Below are 13,689 nucleotides of genomic sequence, written 5' to 3'. Positions count from 1 at the left end.
AGGTACCACCTCAGCTCCCCAGAGCTGGTCCCAATGCCCCAGGAATCTAAAGCCCTCCCTCCTCTAGCCACACAATTCAGTTGTACTATCCTCCTATTTCTAGACTCACGAGTATGTGGCACCAGGAACAATCCGGAGGTTATTATGTTCTTTTTAATCTCTTTCCTAGCTTCCTATAATCAGCCTTCGGGGCACCATCCCTCTTTCAACCTATATCCTTGGTGCCAATATAGATCATAATCTCTGGTTGTTAACTCTCCCCCCTCAGGGTGCTTCCTGGCACCACGGAGGCAAGATACCATCCTGGATTCACATCTGCAGCCAAGGAAATGCTCCTCTGTTCCCCTAGCACAAAGGAAGATGGCTGTGGTTGTTGGAAGTCAATCATCTCAGCTCCAGGACATCACTGCAGGAGTTCCTCAGGGTAGTGTCCTCGGCCCAACCATCTTCAGCTGCTTCATCAATGACCTTCCTTCCATCATAAGGTCAGAAGTGGGGATGTTTGCTGATGATTGCACAATGTTCAGCACCATTCGCGACTCCTCAGATACTGAAGCAGTCCATGTCCAAATGCAGCAAGACCTGGACAATATCCAAGCTTGGGCTGACAAATGGCAAGTAACATTCGCGCACACAAGTGTCAGGCAATGACCATCTCCAACAAGAGAGAACCTAACCATTACCACTTGACATTCAATGGCATTACCATCACTGAATCTCCCACTATCAACATCCTGGGGGTTACCATTGACCAGAAACTGAACTGGACTAGCCATATAAATACTGTGGCTACAAGAGCAGGTCATAGGCTAGGAATCCTGCAGTGAGTAACTCACCTCCTGACTCCCCAATGCTTGTCCACAATCTACAATGCACAAGTCAGGAGTGTGATGGAATACTCTCCACTTGCCTGGATGAGTGCAGCTCCCACAACACTCAAGAAGTTCAACACCATCCAGGACAAAGCAGCCCCGCTTGATTGACACCCCATCCACAAACATTCACTCCCTCCACCACCGACGCACAGTAGCAGCAGCGTGTGTACCATCTACAAGATGTAGTGCAGGAATTCACCAAGGCTCCTTAAACCGCACTTTCCAAATCCACAACCTCTACCATCTAGATGGACAAGGGCAGCAGATACATGGGAACACCACCACCTGGAAGTTCCCCTCCAAGCCACTCACCATCCTGACTTGGAAATATATCGCTGTTCCTTCACTGTCACTGGGTCAAAATCCTGGAACTATCTCCCTAACAGCACTGTGGGTGTACCTACACCACATGGACTGCAGCGGTTCAAGAAGGCAGCTCACCACCACCTTCTCAAGGGCAATTAGGGAAGGGCAATAAATGCTGGCCCAGCCAGCGATGCCCACATCGCGTGACTGAATAAAAGAAGCTATTGACCTGTCTATCACTATTGCTTTTGCAGTCTCCCTCGAGCCTGCCTATGCAGCTGAACCGCCTGTGGTGCCAGGGACTTGGCTCTCGCTTCACTCCCCGGACAAACCATCACTCTCATCAGTATTCACAACTGAATCGTGGCTGGAGAGCGGGATGCACTCAGGGGATTCCTGCACTAGCTGCCTGGTGATCACCCATTCCCTCTCTCCCTGCAGTTGCAGGATCAGCACCATCTACAAAGCCGCTCCCCATGAAGCTCTCCACCTCACGGGTGTTTGACAGTGATACCAGCTGCTGCACAAGTTCAGAAACCCGGAGCTTGAGCTGCTGTGGCCGATGTCACTTCCTGCATGTGATGGGACAGGACACACGCTTGGCCAGTCTGAGGTACCCTGCCTTACCTCTGGTTACTAAACTATTAACTAACTTAACAGGGATAAACCTAGGGCAGAATTGTTCACTTGTCGGGCTGGTGCCTACCCAACCTGAGCGAGAGTGAAATAGTGTGCGATGCTAAAGAAAAACAAATCAAGCAATGGAAGAAACGGATGAAACCATATACAAACACCAGCCCAACCTCCAAACCAACAACACCTGAGCCCACCACTCCCCCAACAGAACACCGAACGAGACGTGCAAGGGTTAGAAAGCTGCCAGACCACCTGAACCTCTAACTTCCAGAACTTGAAGGGGGGAAATGGGGTACTAAGACTGATGTTAATCTTAATACTGTAATAGCAATAATGTCAGAATGGCATCAAGATTATAACAATAAGGATAATGCACAAGACTTAAAACAATGTAAGCCTTGGAAGTAAACTCTATATCTATGGAATAAAGTATTGGGGGGAGGTGTAGTAGTAGGGTCTGGTACATAAAGGGTTAATGCGGGACTGAGAACAGTAGCACCCACATAGTGATGTAAGAAGACACCTGACCCACAGCCAGGGTCAGTCTGTGGATGGACACAGTGGGTTAAGATCTAGAATAGAGTCAGCTCCATAGCTGTACCTCCTACTGTAAACATGCACATAGTTAAGAGTTGCTAATAAACACTTGCTGTTGACATACTCCGGCCTGGTGTCCAAAGCAGGATTCTTCACTAGTCAGCGCTTGCCTTTTTCCGGTAGATTCAGCAGGTTTCGGGAGAGAGAGAAGGTTTCCTGTTCCTCACTAGTTCTGCAGTTATGACCCTTGCAGATTGCCTGGACTCTTTTGGCAGAACAGCAATTAATGTCTTCATACCGTCCTCTTTAACCCCCCAGTGGCTGGGAGAAAACCCACCTGATGTCCCTCAGGGCTTTTCTTGGGGGTTCCTGGCAGTTTAAGCTGAGGGCTGTGACCTCCTATTGTCTCTCACACTGCCACTCCACATGGCTTCTTACAGCCCCTTTCATACAGCTCAAACAACACAAAAACAGCTGCTAAATTAATTCACAAGTTGCTGTTGCTTCACCAGGCAAAGAGCATAGTGGTCCTTTATGTCCCTCCCTGTCTCCTGTTCCCTCAGAAGCCAAAGAGTCTCTCGCACCTTTTTAGAGCCCACAATGGACACCTCGGGAGGGGTCTTCTGCGTTTTTAGTGACTCTCTGGAGCCAGCTCTAGAGAGATAAGAGCCTAACAGGATTTGAACAAACACAGGTTGTCTATCCATACTTACATTTTGACAAAAAGGCTTTTAAACTCAATGTAGAGGTTTGAAGACATTAGTGTACCTTTAAAACACCTTTTTACCTTAAAATCTGGAATTACACAGTCAGGGCATGGACATAAGAAAGCTCAACATCTACTCACCAATCAGTTCCTTCCCTTGTGCTGGCGTCATTTTAGGTGTTTTTTTAAAACTCTTGCTCGTTGTTCTTACTTGATAGGAGTCATTAACTCAACCCGGTACAATCTATACAAAGTAAATGATACATAAGAATCATATAGAATTTGCAGCAGAGAAACAGGCCATTCGGCCCGGCTGCTCTAGGCTGGTGTTTATTGAGTGTATTTAAGACGGAGATAGATAGGTTCTTGATCGGTAAGGGGATCAAAGGTTACGGGGAGAAGGCGGGAGAATGGGGTTGAGAAACTTATCAGACATGATTGAATGGCGGAGCAGACTCGATGGGCCGAATGGCCTAATTTCTGCTCCTATGTCTTATGGGCTTATGCTCCACATGAGCCTCTTGTCTCTCTTTCCCTGAAATGCATCTATACTATTCACTGGGGTAGCGAGTTCCACGTTCTCACAATTCTCTGAATAAAGAGGTTACTGCTGAACTCCCTCTTGGGTTTATTAGTGACTATCTTATGTTGCTGGCCCTTGGCTTTAACCTCACCAGCCATTGGAAACAAGTGTGACAATTCAAAGCAATAGAAACACTTTCACAATGCCCAAGAAATACCTTAAGCTTGGCCTTTGGAAATCGGAGCTGATTACCCCACCCACTCTCTGGTCAGAATTTTCCGGTTGGCAAGCGGGGGCGGGCGTGACATGCCAATGGGTAAAATGACGGACGGTGACATCGGGCGTTCGTGCCAACGTCACTGTGTGTCATACAGACCTTTCATTTGGCGGGCATGTGCCAAAGGTGGCTGCACACCCGCCGAACTGTCAAAGGCCTGTTAAGGCCATTAAGAAACCAATTAACGTGATTATTAACGCTGCCCGTCCAGCCTTAAGCTTGGCGGGCAGGGGAAATGCCCAAGCGGCCTTCGTGTTTTTCAGGAATCTCATCCACGGGCGGGATGAAGTTTCCTGAAGGTTTTATTAAATAAATAAATATGCTTTACTCAACTCATAAACATGCCCCAGCTCATGTGACACTATGGCATGAGGGGACATGTTTAAATAATTTTTATCTGTCTTTATTAACAATTCTCAATATGAGGTTAATCTCCCTCAGGCAGCTCTGTGCCTCAGGGAGATTGCTGCGCTCTTTCACGCGCATGCACAGGCCCCCGGCTCTCCCTCCTCCCCCCGCCCGCACAGGTACCGCTGAGCGCTACTGGCTGTGTGTCACACTGGGCGGGCCTTAACTGGCCTGCCCGCGTAAAATGGCGGCTCTGCGCCTGCTCCCGACTGACGTGGGGTAAATTCCCCCCTCTGAAAATACTGGATAAGGTGTCACAGGCCCCACAGCACAGGAAATAAAGTGTTCTCCTGGTATCCTGGCCAACATTCCACCCGATATCACCCAAAACAGATTAACTGCTCCCTCTTTCATTCGCTGTTGCTGGGATCTTGCTATCCACAATTGGCTGCCGCATTGGGCTCCATAAAGTGACTGAGGATGAGATCAGGCAACATATAAAGCACAAGTTTGTGTTGCAAGTTTGTTGGTTCTAACTTTCCCGATATTTCCCTTAGATCCAGAAACTGAAGATGCTCTTTCAAAAAAAGCCTAAAGAACCTAGCAAGGAGGAGATTCTACCACAGCAGCCGAATGGTGAGATTGTGAACACTGGCGGAGGAGTGCTCTACTACTATTACGAGGAGGATGAAGAAGAGGAGGAGGAAGAGGAAAATGATCTACCTCCCCCTGAGCCCCCTAAACCTGTCAATGACAAACCCCACAAGTTCAAAGACCACTACTTCAAGAAGCCAAAGTTCTGTGATGTCTGTGCACGAATGATTGTCCGTAAGTGGATGTGATTAATCTCATGGTTATAGATTGAATGAAGCCTAGGACACAGCAAGGCTCTAACATCATTGACTAAAGTAAAGTACAAGCAGTGTTGCCATGTTAGTGAGTCCCAATATGCACACACTGAGCACATTGTGAAGACTCCAAGATGTGCAACTTATTTCTCACAATGAGCAAAGGCACACATGAGTAGTGCTCATCAGCAAGAGTGCAATATACGTTCTCTTCCACCAGTCTTCATGCCATTGAGAATGCGGCCTATCCATAACAGGCTCCAGTCGAGACAGGAACAGAAAGTGCTGGAAAAACTCAGCAGGTCTGGCAGCATCTGTGGAGAGAGAAACAGAGTGAATGTTCTGAGTCCAGACCGGATTTGAAATGTTAATTCTGTTTCTCTCTCCACAGACGCTGCCAGACCTGCTGAGTTTCTCCAGCACTTTCTGTTTTTATTTCAGATTTCCAGCTTCTGCAGTATTTTGCATTCATCCATTCAAGACAACCTTTCCAAACCTTACAGGTACACTGCCAAGCGACATCTCCACATGGCCCATGTGTTCAACACAGGCGTGCTGTATGGCATAAATATTTGGCCTCCCACCATCTGCATCCAGTCCATTTGGCAGCATTTGTGTGATGTGGAAAGTATATCATGTGTAGGATGAACCGGTGTGTCTGTCAAATGCTTCATGCCACTTAAAATGATGTCATTGTCCGGTAGCCCAATTTCCCCTCCCCACACCCACACCTTGCCCCTCTGTGCTAACTGTTGATAACTTTTTGCCTTGCAGTTAACAACAAGTTCGGCTTGAGGTGCAAAAATTGTAAAACCAACATCCACCATCACTGCCAGTCTTACGTGGAGTTTCAGAGGTGTTTTGGAAAGATTGTAAGTCTCTTGCTCTCTTACAGTATCTGATCTCCTGAAGGCCCTTTGGGGCCATTTTAATTTTGGGCCATTATATAAGATTGACGATCGTGACTTAGCGGCATTTGATACCTCATGCCTGATTTCCCTGGTCAATAGAATGGGAGGGGCATATAATGAGTGGGCAGTTCCACCTTGACAATTAACACTATTGCCAAGTTAAAGTGACACCTCCCCGCTGACCATACTTGCTTATGGTCCCTATTTTATTAAAGCAGTTGGAACAGAAATTATATTAGTAGAAAGCTTGCTTTAAAATAAAACATTAAATATCTTGTTAAGATTCTACCCCTTGCATGGTGGGAGAGTTAACCTGTGTGACAAAATGGTTTCAGACTGATGGGTAGAAATGATTATCTTAGAGCCTTCAACATCTTGCATTGAGTTCCTCATCCTGTTTTAGTGACTTTGGTCCATATGCTCACTTCTAGCAGGGAATGCCAGATTGTCATAAGAAGTAAAATCCATTGACTTAGGGACATCGAAACAGGAAGAGGCCATTTAGCCCCTCAAGCCTGTTCAGCCAGCCAATGAGATCATGGCTAGCTCCATGACCTAACTGCATAACCTTTGTCCCATCTCGCTTAATACCTTTACAAGAATCTCCCAATCTCAGTTTTAAAATGAACAATTGATCTAGTGTCAATTGCCATTTGAGGAAGAGATTTCTCTGCTCCTACCACCCTTTGTGTGTAGAAGTGTTTCTGAATTTCACTCCTGAGAGGCCTGGCTTTAACTAGGCTGGAGTTTTGCGGCCCTGTCACAGTGGGGGTGGGGCTGTAAAATGTGACCAGCCATTCGAAACTCCATTGACTTTGGTGGGAGTGTAAAATCGGCTGGTATAAAATTCCCTTAGTCTCTGCCCCCTCATCCCAGACTTCCTGACTGGTAGAAATTATTTCCCTCTCTCTATCTATTCTGTTCTCTTAATATCTTGAAAACTTTGATAAAATCACTCCTTAACCTCCTAAATTCCAGGGAATACAATCCTAGTTTGTGCTTAATCTCTCCTCATAATTTAACCCTTGAAGTCCAGGGATCATTCTGGTAAATTGACACTGCGCTCCCTCCGAGGACAATCTTTCCTTCCTGAGGTGTAGTGCCCAGAACTGAGCACAATAGTTTTCCGCTCCCTTACCCAGGGGTACTGAGGCCAATTGTATCGCACGCCCCCTCCCCCCTTACTGCCCAAGCTGAGGTCAACTTGCTTAGCAGAGATGGGGATTGTGCCCACGACCTTCCACGTCTAAATGGCTCTGCTACTCATTGACTAATCTCATTGACCCACTGGAGAATTCCACCTGCCTTCTTCTTTCCCATATACCCTAGCAACAATTCTTCTAGGGTGACAAGAGAGATGGCCTGTGCCTCGTTTTCTAATCCTTCAAATCAGACACATCCATTACACCAACCAAACCTGGTTGAGGGGATCACATCAAAATCTTCCAAGCGTCATCATATCTTGGGTTCAGTAGATGAACATGGGTGTCTAGATGAGTTGGTGGGTGTGTAGGTTTAGTCTATGGGTCAGGCTGATGGGTTGGGTCGGTGAGTTTGGTCAGTAGTTCGATGGGTTTGGCCGATGGGCCAATGGTTGTGACGATGGATGGATAGACACCTTGTAGCGATGTCACAGTGCCTTGTTTTATGGCTACCCTGGAACTGGGCAGACAAGACTGAGAGTGCCCATGACATTATACCCTGGCAAAGAGGCAACGTCTTTAGGAGAGAGTGGGGGGAGGAGAGTGAATGGAGAAATGAGGAGACTCAAAATTAATGACTGATCAATGTTGGCAGAAATTTCAGCCCATGCCCACATTATGATCTATAGCCGTGAGAGTCTATTCATCCTAATGCCTCTCTAACTTTAGATTTCCTTTCAACCCAGCCTCCTGGTTTTCGTCGTGCCTACAGCTCTCCCCTCTACAGCAACCAGCAGTTTGCCTGCATCAAGGAGCTCCTGCCTTTCTGTAAGTGAAACATCAAACTCACTTAGTGTATGTGGCTCGTGAGAGCTCTGAGCTAGGCACACTTAGCATGGACTATGATATCTACAAAAGAGATTTAAAGAGTCAAATAAACCACTAAATATGAAAGGTGCTGTATTCTGTATTGTCACTCAAGTATTATTTTGAAATGGCCATTTTATCACCAAAGGATACACATTGGTGAGGGAGTGAGTATTGCAGGTTGTTCTGTAGCTGTATCCTGTGGAATTGAATGGCAGAGGCCTGAAGGACCAGAGCCCTGACTCTACCAGGCAGCAGAGTGCCAACAGCACTTTCATTGCTTCTTACCCAGCATGGCTGCAAGGAGATCTCTTCAATCCTGAAAGACCATTCCGAAAAGCACCCAGAGAAATGGTGTGAGGGGCCTCACCCTTCAGGTGCAGGGCACTGTAACCCCCTCTTCTTACCCTCCCAACCCGATCGCCACCCAACCTTACACTACCAAATGTGGGGATGCCTGAATTTCCGGGCTAATAGCTTCTCCTGCCCTGATCTGGGTTGATTCTGGGATCCTGTCGAAAAGCAACCAGATAAAACTGGGAAATGCTTCCCGACACGAAACCTAGCCAGGTTCAGCGTATCAAAAGCAGTTTTATTAGAACTCAGGAGCAGAGCTCACCCTCGATACCTCACCCAAGTGGCCATGATTTTATCCTGGACAGCCGGGTGGTGGAGGGAGAGGATGGAGATTTTGGTTGTAACCGTGGAGAAAGGTCGCTCCACTGGAAATACTTTGTAACCAGGGCTGATTTGATTTTCTGTTCCTTCTGCTCAGCTGTTGCCAACCGTTCTGACCCAGTTTATGAGACGTTGAGGACAGGAGTAGTGATGGCAAATCGCGAGAGGAAAAAGAACTCTGAGGACAAGAAAAATGTAAGTGGCAAGGCCCCCCCGACACTGGTGGGTGGGGGGGTGGGGGGGGTGGGGGAGGCTGGGTGAGGGGGGGGGTGCGGGAGGGGCTGAAATTGCACTCCCGTGCACCGGCGGCCCCCACGCATGTTGGGCGCTGAGGGAGCGGGAGCTTTGTGTAGCAGCCCTGGGGGCTTCTGCTGGGGCTGCCCCAGGTTGGGGGATGGGGATAAGAGGCACGGCAGGATCAGGGATTGGTGGGTGCGCAAAAGATAATTGTGCCGGTCCATGGAGCTCGCCGATGGTACAGTTTACAGGGCAGGATGCCTGGCACCATTGGGACAACGTTAACCAGAAACTCAGGAAATAACCACCAGGCACAGCGACCACTGGAAACAGTGGACAGGATACCCCTGGCCTTTGTGTCTGACTTTGTTGAGCTTGTTGGTCATTCTCGGTTTTGCACAGTCTGTGAATTTTGTTCCCCCACCTGTTCATTTTGGAGGGAGGCACCCATTTGTCTCCCTTTGCTTTCGGGCTTCCATTCTCCACCCAAAGCCACCTTGGCAGGCTCGAGCCACACTGCAGGCTCTCGGTAGGATGGAGTGTGAGGAGGGGGATTGGACACACAGCTGAGGCAGCTGCATTCACTTCGTAGGAAGGTTACAGCGCCCATGGGTCAACCCCTGGACTCATGTCAATGAGCCAAGGGACCCCACCAAATCAATGTTGGAGGAGACCAACGAGGCAATCGGGGGCCTGTAGACCGTCTCCGGCAGGTCTTGTGGTGCAGTGGGTAGTGTCCCTGCCTCTGGGCCAGAAGCTCCAGGTTCAGGTCCCTCTCCAGGGCTGGGATTTTCCTGCCCTGTCGGTGGGTGGGACCCGCTGCGGGTGAGGTGGTGCCCTAGCCAGAAGCCCCATTGACTTGTGGCGGGACCGGAAGATCCTGATGGTGGGTGGGTGTGGAAAATCCCGCCGTTGGACTTGATGAGCAAGGAAGGTGCGTTTATAACATGGCCAAACAGGTTGCGTGTCAATTTGTAAATCCTTCCAACACGCGCCAATGGCAGGCAGTTAGAGCGGGAGAGATTCCTGGTCAGCCATGGGATGGAAAGAGATTGGAGTCTCTACCATCACTATCCATAGCTCCAGACTACAACATACATGTAAAAAGTACATGTTGTCACAGCAACTCGGACTCCCTGAGTGAACTGTAACACACCACCGCAGAACATTTCGGGATTTGCGTTGTAGTGGGGAAGGTTACTACCACCTTCAATCTCTATTCTGCTCGTCCACAGAGCGCATTAGCCAGGGAAGCCAGTACCTGTTTGCACCAAACCGGGTCACTGCAGCACAGCTTAAAAAGACAACTGAGCAGCAGAAGCAGGCCCAGTCAGAACCTGTTAGGTTCAAGGCCTCACCAATGCCATTTATAGCCAGCCACCTGAATCGACTGGCATTCACCAACTGGAGAGAGTTGCACTTGGTAACTGTCTGCTCTCTCTGCAGCCACAAGCTTTTTATCATTGCAGGCTGTTGCCAAACCAGCCAGAACGCATTCACTCTTGTCAGCAGAACCATCCTTGACCCTTGGACTTATGGCCAAAGCTGCTGGCACCTCGGTCAAGCCAATGAGCAGCAGCAGCAGGCTGAAGATTCACTGAGGCTCCTTCTGTTATCAGGTCCATCGGTCTGTACTGAAGCAGCCGCTGTGTCGAGTGCATCGATGGAGGGTCGTCCTGCTGGGTGTTGCATCATTTCCTCATTCGCAGCAATGGGGAGAAGATGCTCAGGAAGAGGCTGCAAAACAGCCAGAACCTTAGCCAGAAACCTCTCTACTTCAAAGGCCATTGCCCCGTCATCAGAATTCCTGGATTAAGTTCCCCTGACACACCAGCACTGCATCTGATAAACATCCAGTATTGCTCAGCTACTATCTCTGCACAGTGACTGCAGCATTAAAGGCATTGCCTCAATAAGGAAACACCTACAGCAACAATGCTCACACCTGTGTCCATTTTTTTCTGCTCCTTGTGTGGTCTGTTTCTCGGTACCTGCTACTCCCTGATTCTGAGTAATTCTAACAACCTGGTCAAGTTCCCTTGAAACTCTTTCAAGTTATCAACAGTCACAGATTGCAACTCTTTCGAGTACAATCACAGTTCTTGGTTTCCGGGAGTGGGACGTGAACCCACAACCCTCTGATTCAAAGGCGAGGGTGCTATGAACTGAACCACAGCTGACACCTCCTAAGTTCCCTTGAAGAAGCGCTACTCTGGTCTGGCAAGGAATTGAGGTGGCTGACCCCTGGATGATCCTGAGATGTGGATGGAATGGGAGGAATCAGATATCTCTCCAAACTGCGGGTGTGACTCATACGCTTGGTGTGTCTGCTTGAGCCTCTGCCTTCCAGCTCAGGTTAGGCGGGCTGGCTGAGTGGCAGGGGTAATGTGTCGCCCTGGGAAATGCCCCCCCTCGCCACTGCTTTCAGTGGGAGCAGAGTGTTTTTTACTCATTCTCGGGGTGTGGGCGTTGCTGGCAAGGCCCATCTATTGTCCATCCCTCGTTGCTTTGAGAAGGTGCCTTGCTATGATCGCTCGGTCACTTCAGAGGAGTTCACCATTAGTGTGGGACTGGAGTCACATTTTGACCAGAGTGGGTAAGGAGGGTACGTTTCCTTCCCTAAGAAACGCTCATGAACCAGATAGGTTCTTACAGCACTTTCACAGTCACTTTTACTGATGCCAGCTTTTTATTAATAGACCTTTTTAAACTGCTATGGTAAGAATTGAACTCATGTCCTTTGGATCACCAGTACACGAACATAACCACTACACCATAATGTGCTGAAGGCCTTACATTGAGGTCTGAACCCCAGCATGCTGAATCCAATAGGAGTGAATTTGTGGAGCTACCGGTCACATGATCAGTTATGGGGATGGTGAGAGCGGCCCCCATGTTGTTTAGGAGCTTTGGTAAGACGGGAACTGTACGTTCCAGATGGAGATGTATTGTCCGGTGAAACATGACTGTATGGATTTGTGTAGCGGGCTCTGATGCTGAGCAGGATGCTTCACACACAATCGGAAAGGAGCCAGTCAATTTAGAAACCAGTCTTTTACAGGCAGGCAAGGGGCAGTTAGGGACGGGCAATAAATGCTGGCCCAGCCAGCGACGCCCACGCTCCGTGGAAGCATTTTAAAAAAAACGGCCCTGGATGGCCCCAGTCCTGGAGCCTATGGCCTGAGGACAGGCTGGAGCTGGCCCAGCTCTCTATTGGCTGCAATCGCCTTGCTCCCCTGCATTTGCCTTCTGTGTTTCAGAAACACACGGCTGAATTGTACTGCTCATCGGGAGGCAGCGGGCGGGGGGAGAGGGTGGATGTGGGATGGTTGAAGGCATTTTCCTGACTGTGGGACTGGAAGCAGACTCATTGTCCTCCCAAAACAGGCCGGCAGCCAATTTCCATAAATAAAGACCCGGTTAGGGGCCACTTTGCCGTGCCCGCTAGCATTTTGCCGATGGCAGATTGGACCTCGCTGTGTGAGGAGTTTGCCAGCTAAATAGAGGCAGCCTCCAGAGGGCCCACAGGGCAGGGAATACAGGCTAAAGGGGTTTGTTCTGTAGGCCGCAGGGCCCCTGTCTGCCTCAGCAGCGTGCACTGCTCCTGCTGGAGCTCCTGAGTCCAGGGCCTGCCGATATTGGAGTGGCAGCTCTTGCTGGCAGTGGGGGGGTGTTGGGGAGGTTCGGGGCGGTGGGTGGGGGGTCGCTGTCCTGATTTGGAAGGCAGCCCCACTGACAGCTATTTCATTGGCTGCTGCTGGGAAAACAAAGCCCCATCGCCTGTCCACGCGTACCAGAAACAAGCGTTTCCAATCGGCAAAGTTCAGGCCATAGGAACACCCTCGAGCCTAGTCTTTGTGTGAAAAGCTAGCTGTGTCCTGACTTCACTCCTGAATGGCCCAGCTCTCATTCTGAGGCCTGTATTATTCTGATATGTCTGTGATGTATCCACTTCAAGACCCAGAGTTTACAGGTGCTACCTGCCCTAACTCTAACTTGGCATCGCCCTCCCCCCAGCCAAGAGTGGCTTACCCCTGGGTGAGTGCTCACTGCAGGTGGAGGGAGTGACGCAGTGTGATGTGAAGTGAATGGCCCCTTTACCTCACTCCTGTAATCTCCCACCCTGTGGAAACACAGTGGGGGAAATGCATTGACTGGAATCTGCAAGACACTGCATGGAGCAGACATTCAGCAGCACTTGGTATGAGGCTGTGGCAACCAGTTAGCTGGCCATTGGCTGAATATCTGAGGAATGGAGTGATTTGTCAAGGGACAAGGAAGATAAAAGAATGGGTCCAAGGCTGCAGATTAAGGCACCAGTCCCATACCCCTTTCCAAATGACTGGTGTCCCAGTTTGTCCCGATTATCCCTCCAACCTGTGTCAACACCTGCCCTCAGCCCCCTCCCTTCTATTCCGGGCCTCCTTGCCCCACAATTAGAAGCTTTGAATGGACAGTTGGTTTCTGAGGCTGATCAGAGCCCAGAATTGGCCACCATGTTCCTTCACTGTCACTGGGTCAAAATCCTGGAGCTCCCTCCCTAACAGCACTGTGGGTGTACCTACACCACAGGGACTGCAGCGGCTCAAGAAGGTGGCTCAACACCACCTTCTCAAGGGCAATTAGGGATGGGCAATAAGTGCAGGCCCAGCCAGCGAAGCCCACACCCCATGAATGAGTGAAAACCTGCCACTCTGAGCAGCAGTGTAAGAGCAGGTAGCATGTAAATGGGTACAGGAGGAGTCTTGAATAGACTGAGCTACAATTAGTGACAGGGTTTCTGGGGTGGAGCGGTAGG

At 49.3% G+C, this 13,689-nt stretch overlaps 1 protein-coding gene across 2 annotated transcripts in view; it reads left to right on the top strand.

The window, feature by feature from the left end:
• The window catches only part of stac3 (SH3 and cysteine rich domain 3), a 183,244-nt gene that overhangs the window by 152,032 nt on the left and 17,523 nt on the right, over window positions 1-13,689 (top strand). For both annotated transcript variants that reach the window (XM_078534498.1, XM_078534497.1), the window contains exons 3-6: window positions 4,766-5,036; window positions 5,831-5,928; window positions 7,856-7,937; window positions 8,752-8,849. In XM_078534498.1, coding sequence (XP_078390624.1) covers window positions 4,766-5,036; window positions 5,831-5,928; window positions 7,856-7,937; window positions 8,752-8,849 — 549 coding nt within the window. The remainder of the gene's footprint in view (window positions 1-4,765; window positions 5,037-5,830; window positions 5,929-7,855; window positions 7,938-8,751; window positions 8,850-13,689) is intronic.

This window comes from Cetorhinus maximus, chromosome X (genome assembly GCF_964194155.1).
Source record: "Cetorhinus maximus chromosome X, sCetMax3.hap1.1, whole genome shotgun sequence".
Taxonomy (NCBI): domain Eukaryota; kingdom Metazoa; phylum Chordata; class Chondrichthyes; order Lamniformes; family Cetorhinidae; genus Cetorhinus; species Cetorhinus maximus.
The sequence above is the reverse complement of the archived record's forward strand: the minus strand, read 5'-3'. Positions and strand labels throughout refer to the sequence as shown.